At 34.4% G+C, this 26,408-nt stretch overlaps 1 protein-coding gene across 6 annotated transcripts in view; it reads right to left on the minus strand.

Annotated features, from left to right (window-relative positions):
* Positions 1 to 26,408, minus strand: part of SGCG (sarcoglycan gamma) — a 103,129-nt gene that overhangs the window by 47,036 nt on the left and 29,685 nt on the right. For 2 of the 6 annotated variants that reach the window (XM_079298843.1, XM_079298846.1), the window contains exons 2-3: positions 24,757 to 24,848; positions 3,911 to 4,108 (exon numbers count right to left, since the gene is read on the minus strand). In XM_079298843.1, coding sequence (XP_079154969.1) covers positions 3,911 to 4,105 — 195 coding nt within the window. In that variant the 5' untranslated portion in view covers positions 4,106 to 4,108; positions 24,757 to 24,848. Of the gene's footprint in view, positions 1 to 3,910; positions 4,109 to 22,814; positions 22,947 to 24,756; positions 24,849 to 26,408 lie in introns of those variants that run through there. The other 4 variants (XM_079298845.1, XM_079298847.1, XM_079298844.1 and 1 more) reach the window with 3 other exon arrangements.

A 26,408-nucleotide genomic window follows, 5' to 3' on the forward strand; every position in this document is an offset into this window, starting at 1 on the left:
GCTCTCTGTAATTCCTAACTCAAGCTGAGCTTTGACGTTCCTGACACATTTCCTGGCCCAGAGATTGGGCCAGAGATTGGGCCCAGAGATTTCAAAATTTCTTCTTTGTAGCCTTTATCTGCTTCCAACTCTTCTATATTGCTTTTTCATTGAAGCTCCATCACAAGTACCCTACCCAGCTAAACCAGGATATTTATCTTCCTGAGTATCAGGACTGATCATTCCTACATTTGGAGGATCAGTCCTTAAACTTGATCAAGCTTTTCTGGGCAACTTCACCCTTCAGATCTGGCTCCCATGGGATCCTGTGAGTAGCAAATCCAGCTGTGTGCCACTTTAATTGTCCCTTCCAGAAGCTGTTGCTGACACCTTCTAGAAATCTTCACTGCTTCCACCCTGCCACAGTTGTCTTCCAGCACATACCAGAGGCATCAAATTGTCCCTCTTTCAGACCTACTGGACCTTTCAGAATTGCCCAAAGGACTTCTGACATCCTTGCAGCCCTAAAACCCTTAAGGCTCTTAGTTTTCGAAACTCTTAAAACTAGCAGTCCTCTTTAGTGCTCAGAAAGCCTCATTATGTTAAAAAGAGAACATGAAATTTGCATTATATGCCAAATGTGGTATGTCGTCCAGGGAAAAAAATCCAACCAAACTAATTTTCGTGCAAAAATAATGCTAGTTTTTAAATTACTCTATTTCACCTTGTTCACCAAGCTAAAGACATGATTATTTGAATGCCTTCTCTGAAACAGCTGAATATAATGAATTCATAGGTTTCTTTACTCATTCCCACAAAAATACTTGAGACCCTGTCCCTCTGAACTCCAAGAGAGAAAGGAAATAAAAAAGAATGAGGCACAGCTGATACCTTTGAATTAATGTGCACAATTTGGAGATGCCCATGTGTTTTTTAATTGGGGCAGCATGAGAAAAGGGATATATATTCTCTTTTCAGTTTGTTCTCTTTCAGTATAGCTGAAATGAAATGAAATAATGAAATTCTGTTCAATTTAGTAATCTATATTTGATGCCGAAGGCCTCTCAAACAATAGAGCTTAGAAAAGTTTCTGTCTTTCACCATTCCAAATTCTTACAAGGAGATCAAAATCCATTAATCTTGCAGCATATCTACATCTGGCTCATGTTCTCCTTTATCAGCTTAGCTTCTTTGCTAGCACTTATCACACTGTCTGGTTTTATGGGGGTTAAGGCAGGACACGTGTGCATGGATTAATTCAATGCCAGAGCTTCTTCAAGCTCTGTTCCTAATTTAATTATTATTTTAATCTGGATCTCTGAATAGAGGCAGCACGTAATTTTTGTATTCTGCAAGTTATTACTTAATGAAAGAGTCAAGGATGCTTTATAGAAAAAGAGGATGCTTTTTATGCAACAAAAGAAACTTTGATGTCTAAATAACCAGTTTGTCAGCTCTGAGTGGGCTTATGAAAGGGCTGTGCTACAGAACCATATCAATCAATCAGTCACTAAAACACCAATGTCCCTACTACTGAAAAACTGTTTTCCTAAGAAATTATATACTGTAGTCTCTCTTCTACCATAAAAATAAATTTTAAAATATTTGTAACATTTTTTTCTAAATATGTTTAGCAACCTTAGTGAGAATACAACTTGTTTCCTGTATTATTTTACAGAGAAAAAAGCCTGTTAATATCTTATTAGCTATCAATATTTCAATATTGTTGAGTGGTGTTTTTAAGAATAATCTTAATTAATTTATTTAGTTTTTAAATGTCTTTTAAAATGTTTTTTAAGTATTATCTAAAAATACAATATCTATTGTGACTATAATCTCTACACAATAGACCTAGAATACAATTAATAAATATAAGTGTTATCATAGTTGACATATTAATATTTGCTAAATAACTGATGATTGCATAGGATAATATGTCACAATTACTTTTAAACTCATCCCAGTCACGGGAATGCTTAACTGGTAAGTGTGATATACATGAAGTAACTCATTTCCTAAACAACAAACACTTATCAGCCTTGGAACTCATGAATCATAAAAATCTAATTCTGACACTATATTGATACCTCTCTTTTCAAATAGCAACAAAATACTTGGAGTCATAAATGCTTTATGTTTTATGATAATATGAATAATTTCTTATGAGTGTTAGTGCTTCACAGTTGGTGTTTCCTTAGACACAGGAAAGCACTGTGATGCCTCAACTATACTTTTAGATTTGAACATACACTAAACATCTTTCTTATACTCAGTGGCTAACAGACCTTCTCTGTGAATCTCTGGGTATTTCTGGTATTCCTCAGAGTTACTTCTTGAGAGCTGCAGTCTATTAAAACAACACCCAGTAAAAAAGTTCTCTGTTCTTAATGACATCACATGTCCTTTTGCTGAGGATTGTGACATCCATGTGCACTCTGCACAAATGTATTTACAGCTGCTATTTTTTGAATTTCAGTATTTCCCTAAAATTATCCCAAATCAATGAAAATATTACAAGTAAATCACTATCCAATTGAGTGTGTCAGGCACACAGATTCTTTAACACAGAATTAGGAATTCACAGCCCACTCTGTGAAAGGATGTAAACCTGCACTGCTAGAGCAGTTCCTCCACTGCTTTTGTTGCAAAAGCAGGAGGACACTGTCCCTCAGCAGATCAAGGCACTTGGTGTCTTCCACACAGGAACTACAAGGAGATAGGCATTCCTATAAGTAGACTTTCTAGTGTTACTTTTTTAGTCCTCACTGCTACCAGACAAGAAATACCAGGCTCATATGTAGAAATCAAATCAACATAAAATACTTTTTAAAACTCCTTAAAATAGAACCCTGAGCCACACAGAAAACAATTATACATTTTTCACATTCTCTGTAATTTATGACATGCAGGCACTATCTTCCATGTGAGCTGCATAAGAGAAAAATTATATGTGAGCTAAGATGTTTTGCACTGTAATCTGTATGACAGTAACAGTGCTGCAAAGAATTCATGTAGGGGAAGACTTCACAGGAATTCAAGCACAAAAGTCTGTATAAGCAAGTAGGACATAAAATTAACACACCATCTTTTTAGTGAGTATAGAAATATTTATATTAAGATACAGAGTTCTTCACTTAGTGATAGAGGCATAATAACAATAGATAACAGAAACTTTCTTCAGTAGTCAGGGAAGAGTTTTAGAAATTTATTATTATCGTTTTCCTTGCAACAAGACTATTCAAATCATCTGTGTATCACAACTGCATGTTAGGAGCAAATTAGCTTAGCTTCAATATTCACTGATGCATTTGATTGCATTTTGACTAAAGTCGTATCTTGCAGACTTCTGAAATTTACCCTTTAATCTACTACATGCAAAATTACATTATAAATATTAAAATATATATGGCAGTGGAAAGTTATTAAATTTACTTCTGAATTATATAGCTGCTTAGCCTCAAGCATGAAGTAGTGATAATTACCCCTGAGCTGTAATTAATTGGGCAAATAAATTGTTAAATTCTAGATGCTGACAAATAGGAGAAAGAAGCTAAAAACCCACAGTAAATGTCAGCAATATTTTAACTAAGGAATTCTGTATGAGATAAAACTACAACAAACACATCTATAAAATATCAACTAAGTAGAGATTATGAGACAACGGTAAAATACGTTCTCATAGAATGGTTAGAATTCACTGCAATTTAAAGCATCAACAACCTCAGTATTTCAAAAACTATTACTAATACAGAAATTACATATGAGGAAGTACATTCAAAGAGATTTTTCTAACATACTTTCAGCCAAAGTACAAATTGAGAAGAAAGAAAAAAGAACCATGCACTACCTACAGAGAAGCTGGTGTACATAAAAAATAAGTGAACTGCTGCAGCAGGGAAGACAAGAATGGAAAAATAAAAAGGACACTTACTGGGGAAAACCACATCACTTTAAGAATCCAAATCGTCAAAGAAAAATTCACAACCAGGATGATAAGCAGGAGGAGAACAAACAGGTAGAGACATCGCTTTCTCCAGCCATAAATTCCAATTTTGTAGACATATTCATTCTTCGGCCTTTCTAGGCTTGTGCCTGGTGTCGTTGTCGTGTATTGTTCACGTACCATCTGCTATGTAGAGGAAAAAAAGAAAGGGAACTGCTTAGCTGCCTAATTTAAGTGACAATATTTATATAAAATTCCAAAGAAAATATGAAGATATAATTACAATAGCTAGGAACCAGAAACTATTATAAAGTTTTACCTGGAAAGCATTTTCATCATGCCCTGTTCAACTTACATCTTAGTTTTTGATACATGCAACATGACCTTTTAATATATGAAGTGCATTAACTGCTGTTTTCAGGGAGCTTAAATTTATTTCAGCCTATAAAGAGTGGCAAAACTTTCCTCCCATTTGCCATAATATTCTAATTCACCCATCATAAAATATTTCATGGGACCATATCATAATCTACAGCTCACAAGTGTGTATCTATTGGAATGACAATATATATATTAGGCTTCAGAATAAGTATGCAAATAAATGAAAGTATTCTTTATGATGTACAGGAAATAATGAATTCACAATACATCAGATATTCATATTTAAAGATATATCAACATTAAAAACATCGCCTACTGGGTTTAAACAACTTCAGTTTATACTAAGTTCTTAAAGAAGCATTGATTGAATTTAAAGGAATCTTACAAGGTTGCACCTCCTTAAAGCATGAGAATATTCACTAACTTCCATTTTTACAGCACAGAAATCACCAACAATTCAAACTATTCATTAAAGCTTGCAATTTTGGCTAAAAGAATAAAAACTCAGTAGCTGAAGCTGCTTATCAAGAACAACAGTGAGCAATATCTGTCTCATAAACACTGAGATAAAGCAAAAAAACCCCAATCATGGGTGTGAGAAACAAAATAGTTATTGTAAATTCAAACCATGAGCCAGGTATGTCCATAGGCATCTTATATCTAAAAATGTATCCACTTTCCTATAATATAATGCTCCCAAATGAGAGTGCCCTCAGAAAGGTTTCACACAAGGTCTACTCTCAATTCTGAATTTCCTATCACCATGCCCTGCTCACACAGCTTTCAAAACATGATCAAATGACATCCTTGCCTCTGTTCAAGTTTCCTGCAGAGCCATCCTGTGTCTATAACATGCTTGTGGCTCTCAGTTCTAACCCTCATCTTTAGAAAGATGTCATCTTTTGTTCCTGTGGCTTCCTAGCAGGACAGAGAAAGCCATATCGTTTACACATGAACAGAAGCCCATATCCTTGTATATATGCAGTACTCATTTCTACACTTCCACAAAACAAAAAAAAAAACAACTTGTTTATTTATATTCAAAAATTAGACCAAATAATTGTCAGTTCATAATGTAACTTTGCTTACAGACATTATGGTATAACATTATAACTTTTTTTCAACTATCAGTCTTATTTGCTCTTACACTACGTATATAAATATTTTCATTGCTGAGAATAGTATAACAATTTATTACTGAGGAATTAACAGACTCTGAAATAACTTGGCTTATTACTAGTGAAAATTATTAAATATATTTACAAGAAGTTACTTAATATTCACCACATGAACTGTGCTTGTTTAAAAATATCAGATTATGTATTTTAGTTCTGTGTATGACTCAAGCACATAGTACTGATTACAGAACGCTGTTTAAATACAAGTTGATACTATTTTTTTCTGTTTTCTACCTAATTATTTTATAGTAAACCATAGAGGTTCCCCGTTATCTAAAACCTCTGTTACTGTGTGCTGCCATGAGATATTTGGACATTTATACATACAACAGGTTCCATAAGATGCTTAGACAAACCTTTACCCTTCCACACAGATTTCTTCTCCAGACATAACTTACAGAACAGGATGCAGTAACTCTTATCTGGTAACAACCAGAGACAAACTTTGAGAAATAAGCTGTGCCATTCTTGCCCATGAGTACTACAGCTATGTCCTGGCCCTGGTCAGGACATGGTTAATATTTGCAGTAGCCAGAAGGGGCATGGACAGGACTCTGAGGTTATCCTACAACCTCAGGGGGTGCAGGGGATGGTGGGGGAGAGGGGATCCCTTCTGTTCCTGCTGGACACAGGTGAGCAGTCGGGGTGCTGCTGGCTTCTGTGTGCTGAGCACTCACACGAGAATTTGCCTGCACCTATTCCACACCCCCTTCACCAGGCAGACTGCTTTGCCTCTGCTTGTGTTACTGTTCCTACACCTGCAAGGTAAATGCTGCAGTAGAGACCATTTGCCACACAGTTAATTAATTGTCACATCTTCATGTTCATATGCAGCCTCATTACAGTGCTCTCTGAGGTTGGAACTCATCTCACAACGTTAGATACGAACAATTTAGCCCTGAATATCTGAGCCAGTCAAGCCCTGAATATCTGAGCCAATATCTGAGTCCCTTTATGGTTAATGGAGATAGGTCTCCCTGCTGGCAATTATTTATCTGACTTATGTTAGATGTGAACTTTAGACATCCAATGAACTGCTTACTTTATCTCCATCAAAAGAGAAAGAAAGAGAGCCTGGGATGACTTTCTCATATGTGTATGCCTATATGTTGTAGACATTTCAATTAGAATGACTTCCAAAAGCATGTAATTTAACAACAAGACAGGATTTTTCTGATTCCTGTTCTTCTCTGTTCCATTTTTCCCTTGTAAAATGTTTATTTTGTGAGTTGAGGGTTTTATACATAATGTATTATGTACTGCTGTTTAATGAGGTGAGGTCAAAATCCATTATGCATTTCAGCAAAAAGCCTATGAGTTTTGTGATTGTTTTCAGCCCTGCAGAAATTCCACAGGGGACATCTCCCAGCACAGCATTGTTCCCTGCATGAATTATTTTTTCCTGACAGAAAACAGTTCTGTTGTTTCTGAGCATTATTAATACTGCCAAAAATTGCTTTGGTCATAGTAAATAGGCAGTGCTGGCCTAGACAACTGAATGATTTGATAAGGATTAAGTTTTTCTCCCTAACATAATATTTCATGATTTTTAAGAGAATTAGTGTCCCACTATTACAGCAGAAATCCTTTCAGAACTGATACTGTTGGACTGTTTCTTTTGGGAGAATCAACTTTCCATATGACTTATTTTTATGTTCTCAAGCTGAAATCACATAGAAAAATAATCTCAGACTTATCTGGAGAAGTCAGAGAGAAATCTTTTTATAAGTCTGGGATGTTTTAGGAAGGTGGGCTGAAAGGAAAGCCTTAGATAGGCAGACCTCATAGTTGTGAAATGTTGTGAAGACTGCCAAGATTCAAGATAAACTCACAGAAGAAGAACAAGAAGTATTTAGTACTATGATGAGAACTGTGGTTTGTCAGTGGAATGACCATGAAACTGGTTGTGTAGGAGCACTCTAAGAAGGAATGTACACTAACTTGGATGTACACAAGTTAGTTGTATTAGAAGAAGAAAAAACTTGCAATGCACAATGACTTCAGTAAATGTTATCTTTGTATTATTCTACAAGGAAGCAGCAGACAGTGACTAACAGTAAGAAATACTGGCAACCTACAGCGCAGATAAAATGGGAATTGAGTTTCAGAATGAAAATTCTTACATCTTTTAAATGGGCCATGAAAATGTCTTATTTGCATCAGGTCAGCAGTACCATAATAAACAAGCTACTACAAATAAACTACTTAATTGGAAGTGAAATTTCTTGGTGTTCCTATTCAAGGGCCAACACAATCAGTACATTCCTTATGGAATTTTGTAGATTTAGCCGTAATTCATGGGATTGATATCTATCATGATAGTTTTTTATTTAGAAGTATTTTCTAATTGCCATAATCTATTTTACTGGAGTCCATTTAAATCAAATTACTTCTTGCCTCTTTGCTGGTTTAAACCAGATACTGAGTGCTAATTAACTGCCAAAAGATTTCTCACAGATTTTAAATGACAGATCGAACTCATGAACAACCAGTAACACTGCAGATTTTTGACCTTGTGAGATTTCCCATGTGTTCAGACACTGTATGTGTTGCATGTAAGGCACAAAATTCATGCCTGTATTAACACACATGAGCTGCTCATGAAAGACCTGCATGTTCTTCACACTTACAATTGTCCTCTAAAAATACACAACCATGACAGAACATTCCCCTACCTCTAGTGCACCTTTTTCCATGTAAGACTTAGAAACTGGTCTCTGTCATTTGAGTGACGGAGGTCCAGGAGATTTTTATATTAATATTGATTAATGAAAGACATTGAAAAACTGTCTACCACTAATGTTACTATTTGACTGAGGTTAGTTTGGGCATCAAGTTCAAAAAGTTATTCTGACACCTCTGAAATATTCACTTAAGACAGCTATATTTTTTAAAAGCAATTTGAAAACTTATCCTTTAGTCTGCTTTGGAAAGCAAACCTGAGTAAAAGCATGTTATTCTTACTATTTTCAGGAATGACTTATCTCTAGGAAATACTGAAGACGGAATACTAATTCAATTAAAATAAGTAATCTCAGTGTATTTCAACTGTAAAAATATGTTTTCACTATTTTTGTTAATAAAAGGCTACTATTTTCACGTAAATAAAATTCCCCTTTTTACACAGTTAAGAACTGCTACTCAAGTATTTTGTCATGCTGTCATAAAGCAACTGATAATAACATACAATTAGAAACATAATTTAAGTACAGAACTACTTAGTTGGTTAATACTAATAACCAGCTGTAATTTCAATAATAATTATGCAATTATCAGCATTTTATATTTTCAACAAAGAGACAAAAAGCTTAGCATTCAATAAAACCTTTTCAAATCAGAGTTCAGAAGAACTGGTGGGGTTTCACAATGAAATTTGTACCACTGGTGCTCATATTATGCATGTTCTCTCTCATAAACAGACATCAGTGCATCTATTCTTCCCTCTTGTTCTGGTTTTGGCCAGGACAAAGTTGATTTTTTGCAGCAGCTGCAAGGAGATGCTGCAGGAGTGTGTCCTGATGTTTTTCTATAGCCCAGCAGGCTATTGTCAGAGGTGAGGGAGAAGGGACTGGCTTCTGAGGAAAAGGGCATTCCTTTCAGTGGAAGAAAACTTGTTTGGGAAGAACTGATTGGTATTTTTTTATTGTCACAGGCCTTCTGTGCAAGTCATTTCTTTGTGCTATACCTTCTCTTGTTAATATTGTTGCTGTTACTGTTTCCTTATCTCACTGCTGCTTTCAGCAAACTGTTCTTATCTCAACCCATGATCCTTGCCTTTTGTGCTTCCAATTGGAGGGGAGGGGAAGCAAGTGGCAGCATGGTTTTAATAGGAATACTGAACTGGAGAACACCAGCCCTAAATCACAACATCTCTTTACAAGAACTATATTCATTCACATGCAGGAAAATTCACAATATGTGTGAGCATGAAAGAGGTGACAGTGCTAAATCAAACCAGTACAGTGAAAAGACCATTTTAACCTTTCAAATTAAATTCTTGCTCCATTGTATACAAACTGTAAATTGAAATTAAACAACCTGAAAACCGAGGCAAGTGAGAACTACGTTTATGATCTGCATTCAGTGTCTTCATGGAATATTATGTTCATTTTTTATGTATGTTGTATTGGGCTAGATGGGTATTATAGTAGGAACATCAGAAGCACACCAATAATTCACACTTAAGTGCATTCAGGCACACACACTTTTGTCTTTGTGAACACAGAAGCATTCCAATGATTAACCAACAGGAAAGAGGTGACATAGGAGTGTTTTCCTGAAAGATGAAAGACAGTTGAGGCAATCCTGCTGTTCAGAGAAAATGATGAGAAACCTTTGGAATCCATATGGAAAAGCTTTCAGAAAAGCAAGCAGAAAGGCAGGGAAAAATCAGACTCTCATGATTAGGTGAAAATGTTATAATTACTTTGAGCCTTTCCACCATATTGTATTTAATCTTAGCCAACCTTGCTTTATGGAAATTTTTGTATTATATAGCATGCTACAGTTTGAAATGCAAACTAGTGCCATCAGCTGAAAAGAGCTGGACCCCTGCAGTGTGATTTGTGGAAATCAGCAGAAGACATTTATATGGTCTTGTTAACTGTTTGCATACCCTGCAGGGCACATTGGCATAACAACTATGACATGGTCACAATTAACAGCTTTGCACATTTTAAGTAGACCTGAAAGGCAGTCTGACAGCACAATATTATACAAATATGAATTACATAAGCATTAATATTACACAAATATATGCCAAACTGCAATTAGAACATATTAATAGTATTAATACAATATGCTATATAAAATATTCTTTGTCTAATGTCTAGTCCTGAATCTCATTGACAGTAAATTATTTTAAAACTTTGTTTTCTATTTCTCAACATGATTTGTTTTCCTTCTTTCAAAATTCCAAAAACATGGATCAGATAAGAAAAAAAAGTCATGCTACTTCCCCCAGAATTAAAAGACCACACAAAAATATTAGACTTTTTGTAAATTATTTTAATTTTTTATGTACTTTATGAGCATTTGAAGAAGTAGCTAATTTGTGGGATGAGAAATTTCCCGTCTTTTATGTAAAATGCCGGAAACTGTTTTAATTAAAAAAAAAAAAAAAAAAAAAAGCGAACCTTGTCCCTCTGAAATTCAGCTACTATTAAAGCTCAGTTACATTTATTATCATAACATGAAAGGAAAATTAAAATCTCACAATTTTTTAAATTACTTTTCTGGGTTTTTTAACATATATGTTACGACCAAGACATATATGCCAACATATATGTCTTGGTAGACAAACAAAACCACAAAGAACTTAGAATAACTGATGCAGAAATGATTGAAGGATGATGCAGGTGAGGCTACTGTTCAAACTCTGGGGAGCTCTCATTACTATTACAGGTTTTAGAAATAATCCTTTAAGAAGAGAGAAAAGAGTTGTCTGCACAGCCATTGTTTTCATCAAAAATTAAAGACTGAGGCCCATTAATGGTGTTCAGATCATTTAAGTGTTTCCTTATTTACTGTTCTTTCTATAATGAACTTTCAGAGTTTCAGTGTGCAAAACACTGTCTTGTCCTTTTGAATGTCATTCAGTGCTTTTCAACGGTGTTTACTACACAAAGACATTTTAAAATCAAACCTACAACAGGTAACTAAATCTCTTCTTACTATTACAGTTTTTATTCTCCAACCCCTTTGAGAAGAAGATATCTATCTCACGGCCTTGAGTAGAGGATAAAAATGCAATATGAACAATTTGCTTTAATGAACCTGATTGTGAAATAAATTTTGCTCTCTAAAGTTCAATACACTTTCCCCCCATAGTAGCTGCTCCTCAACATGATTCATTTTTTCCTTGAAGAACTGCAAGTACACCAGATACATCATGTACTGCCATGAATATCAGAACAGAAATCATTGTAGTCTTCTGGCTGTGAGATTTCTCTCTCCAAAGCACAAGCCAGAGTAGATTCATGCCCCTAGATTCCTCTTTTTCTTTAATTGTGCATTTAAGAAAGTGTTTAAAACTAAGTGAGGTATGAAATTTAAATGCTTGGGTTTGTATGTTTTTTAAAAACAACTAGCATGAGATCTGTATCGCTTGCCTTGAGAGGGGTAGAAGAAAGGAAAATGCTAATGTGTAAGGAATGCTGAGAGCCTTATGGAAAGACTAGGAGAATCACCCTTCTTTGTCTCACAGTTTAATAAAAATCCTGTCTTTATGAAAAACAAGAATGGTGTGCATTTAGTCTCCTGTATAAAGGGCTTTCTCACTAAGAAGGACAAAATAAAATGAAACACACAGGGATGTCCTGAGGATTTAAGAAATTTTCCAATTCCAATTTATAAAATAATAGTTTGAAATAATTATAAATTTAGAATTATAAAATTACTTAACACTCTCTTATTCTGTTCATTTGATCCTTCCAGGTGTCAAAGGGCTGTTCTTCAGGTGAAAGTGGAAGGTTTCCCTTGGGATTGTCATTCCTTGCAAGTAATAAAGGTTTACAAAGCAATTTATGCATAATCTGACACTTCAAGGAGAGAAATGAAGAGAAGGTGGCTGTCAAATGTATGGAACTTTCACTATATTCTACCACAGGTAGTTTTTGTTCACTAGAATTTTAGTTCTTTCATTCTGTGACAGCTAAATGATTTCCTTATTCAGAAGAGATGTGCACATTACACTGTATGCAGATAAAGCCTTTCCATTCAGTCCCTCTTACAGTTTTAATTACTGCAAAAGCCTGGCATCAAATTCTGAAGGTCATTAGCAAGTAACTTGGTGACCAAAATTCTGAATAAAACATCAAAATATAGAATTTTGTAAAATTTAATATAAAATAAATCTAATGCCAAACAAGGATATGATGACTACAGACGACAGTACATAAATTGTATGTATTATTTTATGTGATTTATCCCAGACAATCCAATTTTTTATTATTACTTAAAATATTTAAGTCAGGCAAGACAGAAGTCAGTTGCAATCAGAAGTTAAACATCACAATTAAAAACATATATTTAATCAGATCAATACTCAGCAAAATTTTGCTGTGTATCTACCTACCCAAGGAAGTCAATAATACTTGAGGAAATTCTAAGATTATAAAATCCCTCTGTGGAGAACAAGAATGCTATGTGTTATGTAATTTCAAATCTTAGAGAAAATTTACTGGTTTTATAAAAGGGGATACTTCCTCATTTGAAAAATGTTTTATCAGCTTGTACAGAGGAAGTGAACTGTTTTGCATCACATAGTAGCTCTATAGAGCTATATAACTAAAATGTATGTTTTTACTTATATTTGCATCTAGGGCACAAAAGACATCATTATAAAGGAAAAAAATTTGGAATGTGCTCTGATATTTACAGATTAATTTTTCTTAATCCCTGCTATAGCCTTTTCATTAACAACTTCAAATGGTAAATTATTTGAAATTTTGTGCAAAGATAAAATATACTGCGCTCTTTAGAGATTTCTGCTTTGTTTTAGAAATTTGAAGACTGGTAAATGAGGATGCATAAACCATATTTTTACACCACAAGCTGCAGTGCCTGCCAAAACAATATATCCAGACCTGCTAGAAAGTGCTGGACAGAAAATGACATCTGAGTCTGCTGTTATTTCCAGGACTGCTCTACAGAAGTATTCCTGTATTCTCAATTGTACATTAAACTCCCCACTGTCCTCCAGAGAGAAACTCTTTCACTTAGATTTACAATATCATTGGCAAGTCCAGAAAATTACAGCACTTGAGAGACAGCTACAGAAAATACATGTTTTTAGGACATTGCCTTTGTTCTTCGAGAAAAACTGTTTTTCACATTGCATTGCAATGGATTATGGAGATGTCCACAATACTTTTGGAAGTTCTAAGCTTATTGGAAATAATTCTGTTCAATGGCTGTAACTTAAAACAGTCTTTCCAAATTGCTTGCAAACATCTGATAGTCTCTGTTTGCTTATTCTACATTTTACTTATTTATAAGTGACTTTTCCTTCACAATCCCTTGAAAACCATTTCTAAACACAACAGAAGTTACATTTTGGCTTAAACTGACATTATTGTGCTCCTTTGTTTATTCAAAATATGAAGATATGGATAATCTGCCTGGGGGTATTCTCTGATAATGGTAAAATTCTTCCTGTTTGCTTATAAAAATTAATAGGAATTGCATAATATTTGAAGATTTATTTGTGTTTCTCATCACAATTCTGCTCTGTACTCAAGCTCTCAGAAGAATGGACAGTGGAGATATATTGTGGTAGTAAAGCTAAAATCGTGCAGTTAGCAATACCTAAATATATCAGAAGTTCTTGGGGCTGAAAATTAAGATGAAGCCATGACTGGTGCTATCTTGCTTCTTTTACCAGAAAGGCACATGAAGAACTTTATACCTTTTGAACATAAATAAGTAACATCTGGTCCTGATGACAGAAAAATTACTATTATAAATTTTATTGATTTGTCCAAAAATATTTTCTAACGATTTTTTCTCATTTGTGACATTTCTTCAGAGCTATCCTCCAGAATGAAGGGCATATACAGAAATTTCCCAGACCTCCTTAGTGGGGAACAGTGACATTAACTCCTTTAGAATTTTCTTTTTGACATCTCTGTTCAGGCACTCAAAATATAAATCTATAAAACTAAAGTTAGTAGCAAAGTACAGAGGGAATAAAAAGAGACTAGGGTACAGGACCCATGTATGTTTGCTGTTGTTTTCCATTGTGTCTAAAAATCCTTTAAAAGCAGCAAAGAAAGAGTAGTAGCTTAATTAACAATTTGTACTATAACCAGAAGCAGTGATAAGGCCTAGTTCTGTACAGATCTGAATGTCTGGTCAAGTACTCACATCAATGCAGTAATCTTGTTACTTTTGCTCTATCCATGTGCTTTATAAAAATTTCATGAGCCAAATCTATCACACACCAGTACTAGCTAGCTTCATGGGTGTATTCTGATCCAGTAGATATTATTCACATGCCAAGAGAATGTACCACGACAGAGTTTTTCTATGATGAGGGCATTATCTCACAAGACACTTTCATTAGACTTGAAAAAACTTAATTACCTTGAAAACCACTATGCCATTATTTTATCATACTCAAATTTGACTGAAAAGTCAAAAAGGATAGTGGGGGGACTGGGGTGGGAAACTTTGAGGTGAATAGTAAGCTGAATTCTGTGAGTTTAACTAGGAAAAAAAAAAAAGAAGAAGAAAATTAAACCAGAATGAAATATCAATAGAGAGCAACAATTTGTAGAGTAATAATTTACATAGCTTCCATAAACAAATTAAATTTTAAAATATTTTTTTTCTTGCAAGTGAGAAAAAAACTGATAAATTGGAGTACACTAATTTAGCATACTACTTATTTGTAAATAACATCTAAGAACTCCCCTTAAGTCATCACATTCAAACTTTTATTATATCAGGTCAGCAGCACTACTCTTAACCTTAGTGATTAAACAGAATTCTAACTATCTCAGAGTGTTTTTCATGTGTGTGGGTGTCGTGGACATTAAGAGAAGAAGTTTATTGGAGTATCTGACAAAATGGATACATCCCATGCTCTTTGTATTGCCATTTAAATTGTTCTAAATTAGGTTTCTTTGTTCTATACTGTTACTGTACAACTTGGATGCTCTCAGACACTTTTAATTCTTTTATCATCAGCGTACAGTATCAAAAGAAAAAAGAAGAAGAAAAAGGAAAAAAGAAAAAATCATTAAGTTATACTTTACATTCACTGAAGTTAAACTTTGCAGACAGGATGTGGTAGCTAGTCAGTTTGAACTGCAGCAAAAATCAGGAAAATCTGTGTACAAAATTTCATTTCTTAAGCACCATTAAATGTAAATAAGAATTGTTTTGTGGCCCTCCATTTTCTTTCACTGGAGACAACACCAGAAATCTCAGACCACTTGTAGGCATACATTTAAAAAAATATTTTGCTGTCATTTGTCATGCTTTTTCTGGTAATCTGTAGCACTTAGAAGCGTGACACAATGGCCAAAATTGCAAAGCTAATGTGGGAGGGAATGGGAAAATAATCTTTGTTGGGGTCATTGAAAACACATCAAAAGACCTGAAATTCCAAATAAATGTGAAGAAAATGGAAGCAATCCCTCTGATGGAGGCAAATGATGAAAGAATCTCTGCTGTCATAATCTTGTATGTATGTTTATCAGACAGAAATAAATTTAGTTACTTTTTTTAAAAGCAATTGTGTATGTCTTTAAAAGTACTTTAAAAATATTTTTTCATTTTCTATGTGTGTCTATCATACCACAGTGATTACCAGCAGCAAGGCCAAAATGTATCTTACAGAAATAGTGTTCCTAAAGCAGGTCCTGTTTTTAGAGGGCTTTTAGCCAAAGCCCTTTAACACTATTCTCAATGTTTGCAGGAAAAGTATTTCATATTGTCAGAGCTGGGAAGAGTGAGAGTGAAAACAAATAGCCCTATTTAAGTACATAAAGACATACACACTGGCATAACTTTTCCCTCTTTTTCCTTGTCTTGCTGCTGCTTTTATGAAAGTGCTACTTCCAGGTAGAATGCTGTTAACTCTTGAGAAGTACACTTCCAGTTCATTTAGTAGACTTTAGCACAATTTTGAAATAACTCCCTTTTGTGGTGCTTTCCTCTGTTGGTTGTGGACCTTGAAAAGCAGCTTATTTCGCCTTGATAAATGATTTAATATAGAAAATGGAATTATACTGCTATTCTGTGAAGTTTTTATTTTTGTTTTTTTATATAAAAATACACCAAAGAAGGAATAGAACTAGATGTAGAAGCTAGAGATAAAAATTAATGCTAAAGTCTTTCCTCCCTAATTCAAGTGATTCATCACCTACATACTTAAAAAAACACGATAGAATAATTTGACCTTGCATCTGTTAAGTAACAACTGTACCTTTTTTGACAAGTCACATGTAGCTAAACTAAAGATTCAAAATTCACTTTTCAGTAGCAGGGGAAGCAAAATACTTTCCTATGTATACTGTGTCTCATTACATCCTTTAAACCTCTGCCCTTTTCTGATGAATTTTAAATGTCAATGACTACAAAATGATATGTTCCTGTTGCTTTGCAGTCCTGGTCATAACAACTTTATTACTCATTTTTACTCACACAGGGGAAAACCCAATTATTTTAAACGTGTATTAGACACATAAGGACATCATCAAAAGACTTGTACTGCAGAAGCCTTTTTTGGTGATGTTGACTCCAACTGTTTAGGCAGCAACCATCTCCAAGTTTTTTTTCTAAGCAGCTGTGACAAAGCAATAGTACAATGCAAGAAACACAGAAAATGAAGAACATGGGAAAGTGTATAAATACTGGCTTTAATCAGTATACCAGTTATTGAATTAAAACCTTTAAGAAAGACCTAGCTGATCTTTCAGTTAGCTGTAAAAACAAATGAAGCACCAACAAAACCTAAATAACCTGTTACGTATGTAGGCATTCCAAAATAAATGAAAAGGAAAATCTCTTATTAGACATAACATATACTCCCCATATTTCAAAGTGGAATTTTCCATACAAAGTATTCAATCCAAAATGGAAATCAGCAAGTATTACTAAAACCCTTCAGTAGAAAGTTGATTTTCTGATGTAAATCAAATAGTATAATCTGAAATGTAGGATTTATTTTTCTTCATTTTAATGATTTCTTCATTTTAATGATTCTAATTTGAGTAATTGGAAAACAATTTCTATTTGGATCAAATAACAGGGACATTACCTTCTCTAGAAAGTATGTCTAAAGTTCCTAAAGTTATTCTTTAGGCATACATAGAAAAAAGACATTCACAGATCACAAGTATAACCTGTCTTTTTAAACTTCAGTCAGATGTTGTTTATTTTTCAGATTTGGACAGCAGTGCTTGACCCATTCATCAGTTTTTGTAGCTGGAGACATTATCAGAGAACCAAGAGCTGCAAATCAGATTTTTCTAAAAACAAATTCTGGAAAAATATGCAAGTTTCTAATGGCAAAATAAAGATAAATGACACTATATCTTAGTGTCTGCAGGTTCACCAAGTCCAGATTTGCAGTGATTTGGACTGTTCTCTACCAACTGGGCAACTAAATTGTCCTAAACTCTTCCTAGAATTGATTTCCTACTTGGCAGTGGAAGAACAATGTCACACACATTTCTGGAAGGTAATAAATTTTCAGAAAAGCTTTAGTTCAACATAAGGACAACTGAGAGCCTCTGGTTTGCATAAGGAGAGTGCCCCCAAAGCTTTAGAATCTATTATTTCAGTTTAAAGAAAATGCTGGATAAATGCAACTGAAATTTAAAATCATCTACCACAAGGTGGAGATCTCTTTTGGTAGGGGAAAATTGTCTTAAAAATGATTTTTTTTTTTGTTTTTAGCCATGAATTTACAAAATATGAGATCAGATATGTAAAAAAGTCTCCACATTTTAATTACAGTAAAATAAACACTGTGAGTAGACACTTGAGGATAAGAGAAAAAGGTTAAGTAGTGAGTACACTCAGGAAACTAACATGAGATTTGTAAGTGGAGATAGTAAAATATGGGGAGAAAGATGAAGTACTTAAGGATGCTGAAGAAAGTTAAAAAAAAAGAAAACAAAAGGAAAAGGTACCAAAAGATGGAATTTTTTGATAATGTAAAGGAATATAGAATCATTTTTCTTTCTGCTGCCTTTCATTTCCTTATTTTACATTCTAGGCATTTATATGCTTTGATTAGTAAATAATCCTAAGTCAAAGCTTATTTCTACATAATTTTTTGAAGGCTATTTTCTATATGACTAAAGGGATGCAGTTTTTTCTTCCATAAATGTGACTAAAATCAGTTAAAACTATCACTAAGTGTGAATTACAATACTATCTGTCCAACAGATGTTTAGCTAAAAGCAAAATTATTAAAATAAGAATATATATTTTGTGTATATATATATATATTTATATATATATATATATATTTCATGGATTGTGAAAGATGTTACTAACAGTTTCAACAAAATACTCAAATCAGAAAGAATGGAGGGTACCCAAATAAATACAGTGGTTTTGCCAAATATAGCTTAGAAATGCTTTTTTCTCTGTTATGACAATACATTAATAGTCTTATACAACCTTGTCAATATAAGAACTGTATTTCTATTTTTGGAAGCATTATCTTCACACACATACCAAACAGAATTATTAAATGACTATTGAAATAATTGAAAATGATATAAAATATTTTGCAATGAAGTTCAATGTTGAAGCAAGACAACAGTTTTCAGCAGATGTCATCAGTATTTTCATTAATGGGAAATACTTACCATAGCAGAATGAAACTAGAAGTAGAATAAAAAAAAAAACCAACAACTTTTCTTACACCAAAGAGCGGGGCTGAAAATTAAGCAAGTTTTTTGGTGTATCAGGTCTGTTTGAGAATTTGAGATTAGAAAAGTAGCCTGAAAAGTAGCATGGGCAATATAGGACTACCAGGTTTTATCTTGGTCTTGCTGCCCACCCCACAAAAGGTTTGGCTCAACCTCTGTAAAATCCTATGCCACACCCATCTAATACTACATAAAACATGGCTCTGGGCACCCTTTGGGTAAACTCTGAGCACTTCAGCCCTGAAATAAGACTTTTCACAGCACCAGAATGCATGCTAGAAGTCCAGGGGTGTCCTGTGAAGGTGTATGTCAGGACACTGCCACGGGAATGAGGAGGGAGCAAACCCCACACTGCCTTCTCTGCCTCAGCCATGCTGGCTCTTGGGATTGCTCACCACACTCACTTTCCTGTCTGGCACTCAGGCCAAACTCAGATCAACCTCTTCTTCCTTCACACACTGAAATCTGGCTTATCATTTTATTATCCCTACTGTGAAAACTTTCACTCAGGCAATCAATAACAACAACCTTTTCTGCCAGGTGTACAAATACCTTCCCGTGGCTTTCCAGCTCATAGGGAATGCTGATATTAAAGTTATACTGTCAGTTTTTAAGCTTTAAGTCCTTCCTTTCTTGTATTTCCAAGTCAAATATTATAGTTAATTCTCATTAATTTACAGCAACTCTGTGTGGCTTGAGAATACTGATAGCTACCAATCTCACATTTATTAAATTGTGATGCCCCCTTCCACGAACTCTGAAACATTGAAGATTGGACCAGCTAGTAAGACAGGTGACTAAACAAAACCAGGAGGTAATTAATATTAGCAATAAAGTGAATAGGCAGGAAAATCTGAACAAATTCTGAGAACCCTAGAAAAAATTGGGCTGTAATGGATCTCTGGAGATCACCTATTCCAGTTTAAAGCCAGATTGGATGAGGCCTTTGGAAGGAGCTTGGTATCTCCAGCATTGCTAATGTAGTCTGGTCTGTGGTTAGGGTTCATTACACAGCTGTGCTCTACTGATTCAACACCATTCCAGAGCATTTATTTTCAAAGAAACTCTTCATTTTATTCTGTTTTCAGCAGTCTGGAGTCACCAGAACATGGTTTTTATTTAATTATTACTGCCTCTCACTTAAAATCCTTTCCCTCAAAACTGAGGAAATCGGGTGCAGTGGAACTTTGCAGACTTTGTCTACTTCCATCAGGAGCCTGCATGCTTCTCACAGAAAGGTCTAACAGCTTGGAAATTCAAGGTAGGACCTACGTGAAACTTTAACATGAAACAGGCTGTTGTACTTGACACAGCCTTTTCTGAAAGCCACTAGTATCCACAACTAACAAGGCAAGGATGCAAAAAGTCTGTATAAAACTTAGTATATGGCACTTGGTGCAATGCAAAAAGTTAAGGTGAAGCAAAGGTACTAAAGCTTCTGTTCCTCAGGGCACTGACAGCACAGCAAATAAAAAAGGAGGAACTGAAGAGTTTTAACAGTCATTACTACAAGATGATTTCATCTCTACATCCCTTTATTGAAAATACATATATATGTGATTTTTACAGGCAACACTCAGGATACCCGTATCCACAAACATAAACAAACATACACCTTACTGAAAAGCATGTGTTTTCTGATTGCCACCAGCATTATCCAACACTTCAGTACATACCAGACTCCATTAAAAAAATATTGATGTATTCTAGTTTATTTTTCTCTTCATGGTCTCACACAGAGTTCATCCACCACAGAAATATAACCAACCATGGCATGAAATGCAGCAGCTGTTTAACAGCTTTTGGCAGATATACAGAAAGGTTTAATGAGAAGATGGCCCAGGTAGCCAAAGCTAAGATGAATTAAATAGTGAGAATACTATTACCCGAGCTGAAAATTTGATCAGGATATTGAATTAACCTGTTATCCAAACTGCCATGATGCTTTTAGCCTGGTTTATAAAGTAAAAAAGCAACCAATCCTTATGTCAGTTTCTAAATCATCTGTCTCCCATTATTTTCCCTACCTCCTTCAATAACTTTTGAGTTTCTTGGCCAATTTCAACAAAATTCAACAAGCAGATGCCTCAAATACTACATTCCTGCAACCTTTCTGAAAATGAGATAACAGAGAAAATAAGAACCCTTGTTTATGTCTTTACTGAGGGATCATAATGGGCATGAAAACCTTATAAAATATCAGAAAATTGACGTGAGAAGAAGACCTTGTAAGTGTCTCTGTTCCAAAAAACCTTCAGTCACTGCTTGTTAAATGTGTAAGACAATCAGCTCTGAGAAATAAGTCCACAAGAAATCCAGCTTACTTAATTCCAAGTCATGAAAATGATTAAAAACAGTAAGAGGTTAGGACCAGGGATTTCTATTTCATGTAGAAGGCATTACTTTCCACAGGAAGGAAAAAAATCCCATGAGGATACTCAGGCAAGAGGGTCTTTGTACACATAACTTCATGTACCTTATCATTATGAATAAAACTCAAAATATAACAAGCTTTAAACCACTGATTTATCAACCAGGAAAGAGCTGTATGCTGTTAGCAAAAGTGTAAAGCTTTAGAAAAGAAATTTTAAGTGGTTCCTTCTAATGCTGGGCTTAATTTAGACCCTTTTATTTTTAATTTAACCCAATGCAGTTGTTCTTATTCTTTGGTGGTATTCTAGGACCATTTTTTCTTCATTACATAATAAAAAGGAGGGGTGTATCTAATAGAACATTTGTTTGGAAGATAAACAGAAATCCATCTCAGCCAAAGTGGCATAATTTGTGACTGTATCACAAGCAAAACTTCCAAAATCCTAATTAACAGCAAACTTCCAGAACTTTATGGTACAAAGCTCCTATAGTTCACTCAAATGCATTACTCACTTGGAAGCGACTGTGCAGGCCAAAATTCAACTCTCCAAACACAGACAATATCAGCCACACTTACCTAGGCCCCCTCCACAGAAAATGGAGACAGACAGACACTTCTAGGACATGACTCACCTCCTCCTTAAGTAGGAAGAGATTTAAGACAGATACAGCCAAAACACCTCAGTAAAAGGAGCCTAGTTGACTGGTGCTGATGCACTAAAATCACATTCCTACACTTTGGCAATATCCTGGGTTTTTTTAATCTCATTCAGATTCATGATTAAGTATGCAGTGCAAGCACCTGTTGGTGGCAAGACACCAAGTATCATCCAATAGATCATTTGATAATGAGTCAGTAATCCACTGATACCTAGTTGGGAATTTTCTTTCAGGCAGTTAAATTATCCAAGAGAAAATGTATCTGAATTCAAGGAGATTCCAAACTTGCAAAAGGAGTTCTGTGCACACACAATTATATGCCCTATAATAATTCAAATATTCTTCATGGAAGTTAGAAACAATTTTGGTAACAATTCTACAGGTGGAAGTTTTTTATCACGCAATCAAGCCAAAAAGAAGTGGAAACATGGATCTGTTCTTGACTAAATTTAACTTCTGGTATGTGATAAATAAACTGAGAGAAACCTATAGCTACAAGCGTCAGAGGTTTACTACTGCAAATCAGATATTTATATAAGTACAGTAACATGATACTGTAAAAGATTTAAAAAAAGCTAAACTTAATTTATAATTTAGCTTCTTAATATTACAGAAGTGTAGGTTTAAACTGTGTAAGTTAACACTACATTAAATTGTAAAAACAAGTATAAATAAACTGAATCTAAAATAATAATTGTAGTTAAAAATGAACACAATTTAGATCAAGGATCAAAATTATCCTTCAGTAAGGACAGAATCAGTCTGAAATGTTGCACAGAAACTTAGACAGGGGAGAAGCTCAACATAACCATGTAGCAAGTAAAGAACAAATAAAAAGAACTAATTTGTTAACATGCTGATGTTTTAACACAGATATAAAAATAAATTGTAAAAATTGTTCCTTACCTTGGAGATTTGAAACAATGTGAACTTGTGAATAAACTACAACCGATCCCTTTCCAAGAGAGAATTTAACTTTTCCAGTACTTTCAGATCTGTATTGGAAGATATTTTAGGTCTGGCCAAATATCACTGGAAGAAAATTCGTTGACATGTTTGGCTGTGTTTTGCATTCCATCCTGTTGCTCTGGCCCACAGACACAGCTAATTATAATCTGTGACATAAGCGGTTAATTCTACTGCTAAAACAGTTGTGTACTGGCTCCAGAAATGAACTGCCCTGCTGCAAGACACAACCAATCCATAACATCCCCTGGAATTATTCAGCCTGTCACATAACACCAACTTCTTTATTAAAATCTGAAAATGTGAGCACTCCACAGAACCTGCACACAAAAACCATTAGCAGAGCTGGCTGCTAGCAGCATACAATGTGAAATTAAAAACAAAAAAGACTTCTGCTTTCTTTTCTGAATCTGTATGGAACACCTAAACTGAATTTTAAGAGTTCATTTTCTGAAAACTTTTCATTTTAATGCTAACATTATTTTAGCTATAATATACACTGGCTGGCATATAAAAAGTCTCTTTAAAAAAAGGAAATACAGATATTGTAATATACCTATAATATATATAAATTTTATATGAGATCCATACTAACAATTACCAATCTTTCCAAGAAGTTAAGCCTGTCTTGGTATCTAAAACACAAAAACACAGATGCATATATATGCACAGACATACATAAGTACTAGGAGCTGTATAAAGTTGCATATATTACATACTTTCAGATTTCAGACATTATAGAAGTTATAAGATGTCCTTTTTTCTTTTTTTCCTTACTTTTTTCAGTACCATTAAAGCTTGGAGCTCTCAAATGCAGAAAAAGAATTCCAGTCTGGCATCTGGCACTGCTTACATTAGACTGCCTACAGAAACATTGTCCAGCAGACTTCTTGTTCAACCTCAGACATGTTAGAATCTGTGCCACCAGCTTTCCACAATTTAAAAAGCATTAAAACCTGCATTTGTAAGATTTACAGAACAAAAGGTTTATGCTATGTGAAGCATTGCAATCATCACCCACGTTTGGACAATTTCATTTCCCAAAGCACTGTGTTTCCTTTTCTCAGCCTTGTGCTCACACTGTCATCATGCTTTGGAAGATGAAGCTCCTATCACACATTTAACAGCTGCAGATCATAAATTTAGGACTGACACAAATCCAGCTGATCACAGGCTTATAAGATACTTCTTTCCCTTCATGAATTCTGTGGCCATAAATCCTTTATTAGACTCTATTTACATATACAAACGGTGTTCTTTTCTCTGTAAAGAAATTAATTCACCAGTATCTGCCAAAAATGACAAATATTTGCAATAAAAATATATATCAATATTTTTAAAACAGGTTTTATATTTAATCTCAGGGTGGTATGAAAGATAAAGTGTGAGGAAAGCATTTGTATGTTGTGTTAATACCAAAGCTTTTCTTTAACTGAAATTTCTTTTAAGTATTACAGGAAGAGACCAATAAATGATGGACAGTTTTGAAAGGTTCATTATTTAGTCATTATTTAGGTAATGGAGCATTTATATCTAGGGATTTTCTGCAAAATCTTCTGCCCATTCTTGGAGGAAATCAGAGGATCAGATAAGACTGGATGCATGACTATCAAAATCCCAATGTTCATAACTGCATTTTAGCTTGTTTTCTTTTGACATATTTGTAATTATTTGATTTCTCAACATATAAAAAAGATGGACTAACATAGTGCCAAGATATTGAAAGATTAGATCCTATTAGTTCTCTTTAGGACAGAACTTCGTGCTATTTTCCATATATGATTTCTCTTCATTGGTCTAGATATCTCCTTTATCTTGCTCTTCCACGCAACTAATTTCTGCAAAGTTAAAACTTGAAAAAATGAAAAGAACAAATAAATACCTCAGTTAGTAACTTCTGAAGTTCTCATGAAGTAGGACTGAAGCAAGAGCAACTGTCAGTGAGTTCTGTACCATCTGAAGGCAGCTGTCTTCCTATTTAAATGCAAAGAAAGGAAAGAGAAAGCAAAATTTTGCTTGAGTATGAAGAAAAAATAAGATATATTCATTAACTGCCCTCCTCTCTACTTTAACTGACATTATTTTACAAGTGATAGGCCAAACTTCCCTCAGCTTAAAACTGTGACATAAACAAATGAAACACTGGACACCCATCAGCTGTTTGGACTGCAAACACTCATAACTGAAGAGTTTACAATAAATGAGAAATAAACATTAATCAAGAATCTATACAAAATAATAAAAATATTCCTGTTGCAACTGTAAGATTGGAATCCATTAGTATAACGAACAATAACTTCAGTTACGGGGTTACACTACCTTTGTACAAAATCTAAATATTTCTCTCCCTCAAGTAATTTTTGGCATAGTTCAAGAATGCAGGTATCCTATTCCTCACCCCAAAACTGCCAACCCCCTTTTCAATTGGATTGTGAAAGTCAATGGCTGGTGACTTAGTCCTGGAAAGGTAACTAAGCAGACATAGTAATTGTCCACATTGTCAGAGTCCACCCATATCAGCACCTGACTAACTAGAAGCACTTCCAAACTTACCTAAGGGAAAAAACCCCAACAGATATTATGGTTTCAATATTCTGCTGTTTTAACTGATTCTATGTTTTTTCCCCTCTTTTTTTCTTTTCATTTTAACAAAAGTTCAGTGTATGCCTGTAAGACTTAAAGAACATCTGCTTATTCCTCAAAGAACAAAACAACACAGTGGTGGAGAAGACACTATCAGGTATCAGTGTAAGTAATTTATCTAACAAAAAAGCACATAGAGGATATTTGGTCCTGTCAGATATTTTTCAAGTCTGTGAGATTTATAAAGACTGTGATAAGGGTTTGGTAAGCAAAGGGTATTTAGGAAACAAGAATATTCTAGCCTGTATAGGAAACTGAATTTATCTGAAATACTGTGATTATGATGAAAATATTAAAAATTACTAAAATTAGGTTGTACTATTTATGACAGCAGAGATCTTTTTCAATCTAAAAGAATCTATGAAACACAAGTTTTGACATATGAAATATGTAAAGATACTTTGGTAAAGGTTGAGAAAGGTCAAGTACTGTAGCTAAAGCAAATTTAAAGATAAAATGGCAGAAGCCTTGGGGAAAAAAGCATGAATGCAGAACCAAATATTGACCAAATGCTAAAACAATCCTAAACAATTCTTTTTTAGAATTCTAAAAAAATTCCAGAAGTGTGGGATAATGTTAATAATGGCCAGAATATATAAAAAGTAATTATTTACCAGACACCTCTGGACTGCCAGTAACAGAGGGGAAATGTCCAAGTATCCTCTGTTCTTGTTCTTGGGCATTTTATTTACTCATAAGTTTGAATAATAATGCCACATGAAAATCACCTTTTCAAAATTGATGTTTTCTAGTTCTGATTTCCCACTATATTAAGAGGCTCCACTGTGGTATCAAGCAGGAAGTGTTGGAAAGAATTTTTCTAGTGTTTCCCTCCAGAACATTTTGAATTGGCTATTTTTAATGTTCTTTTTAAATTTTTAAGAGATAGGA

Source organism: Erithacus rubecula (assembly GCF_903797595.1).
Source record: "Erithacus rubecula genome assembly, chromosome: 1".
In the NCBI taxonomy this organism is placed as follows: Eukaryota; Metazoa; Chordata; class Aves; order Passeriformes; family Muscicapidae; genus Erithacus; species Erithacus rubecula.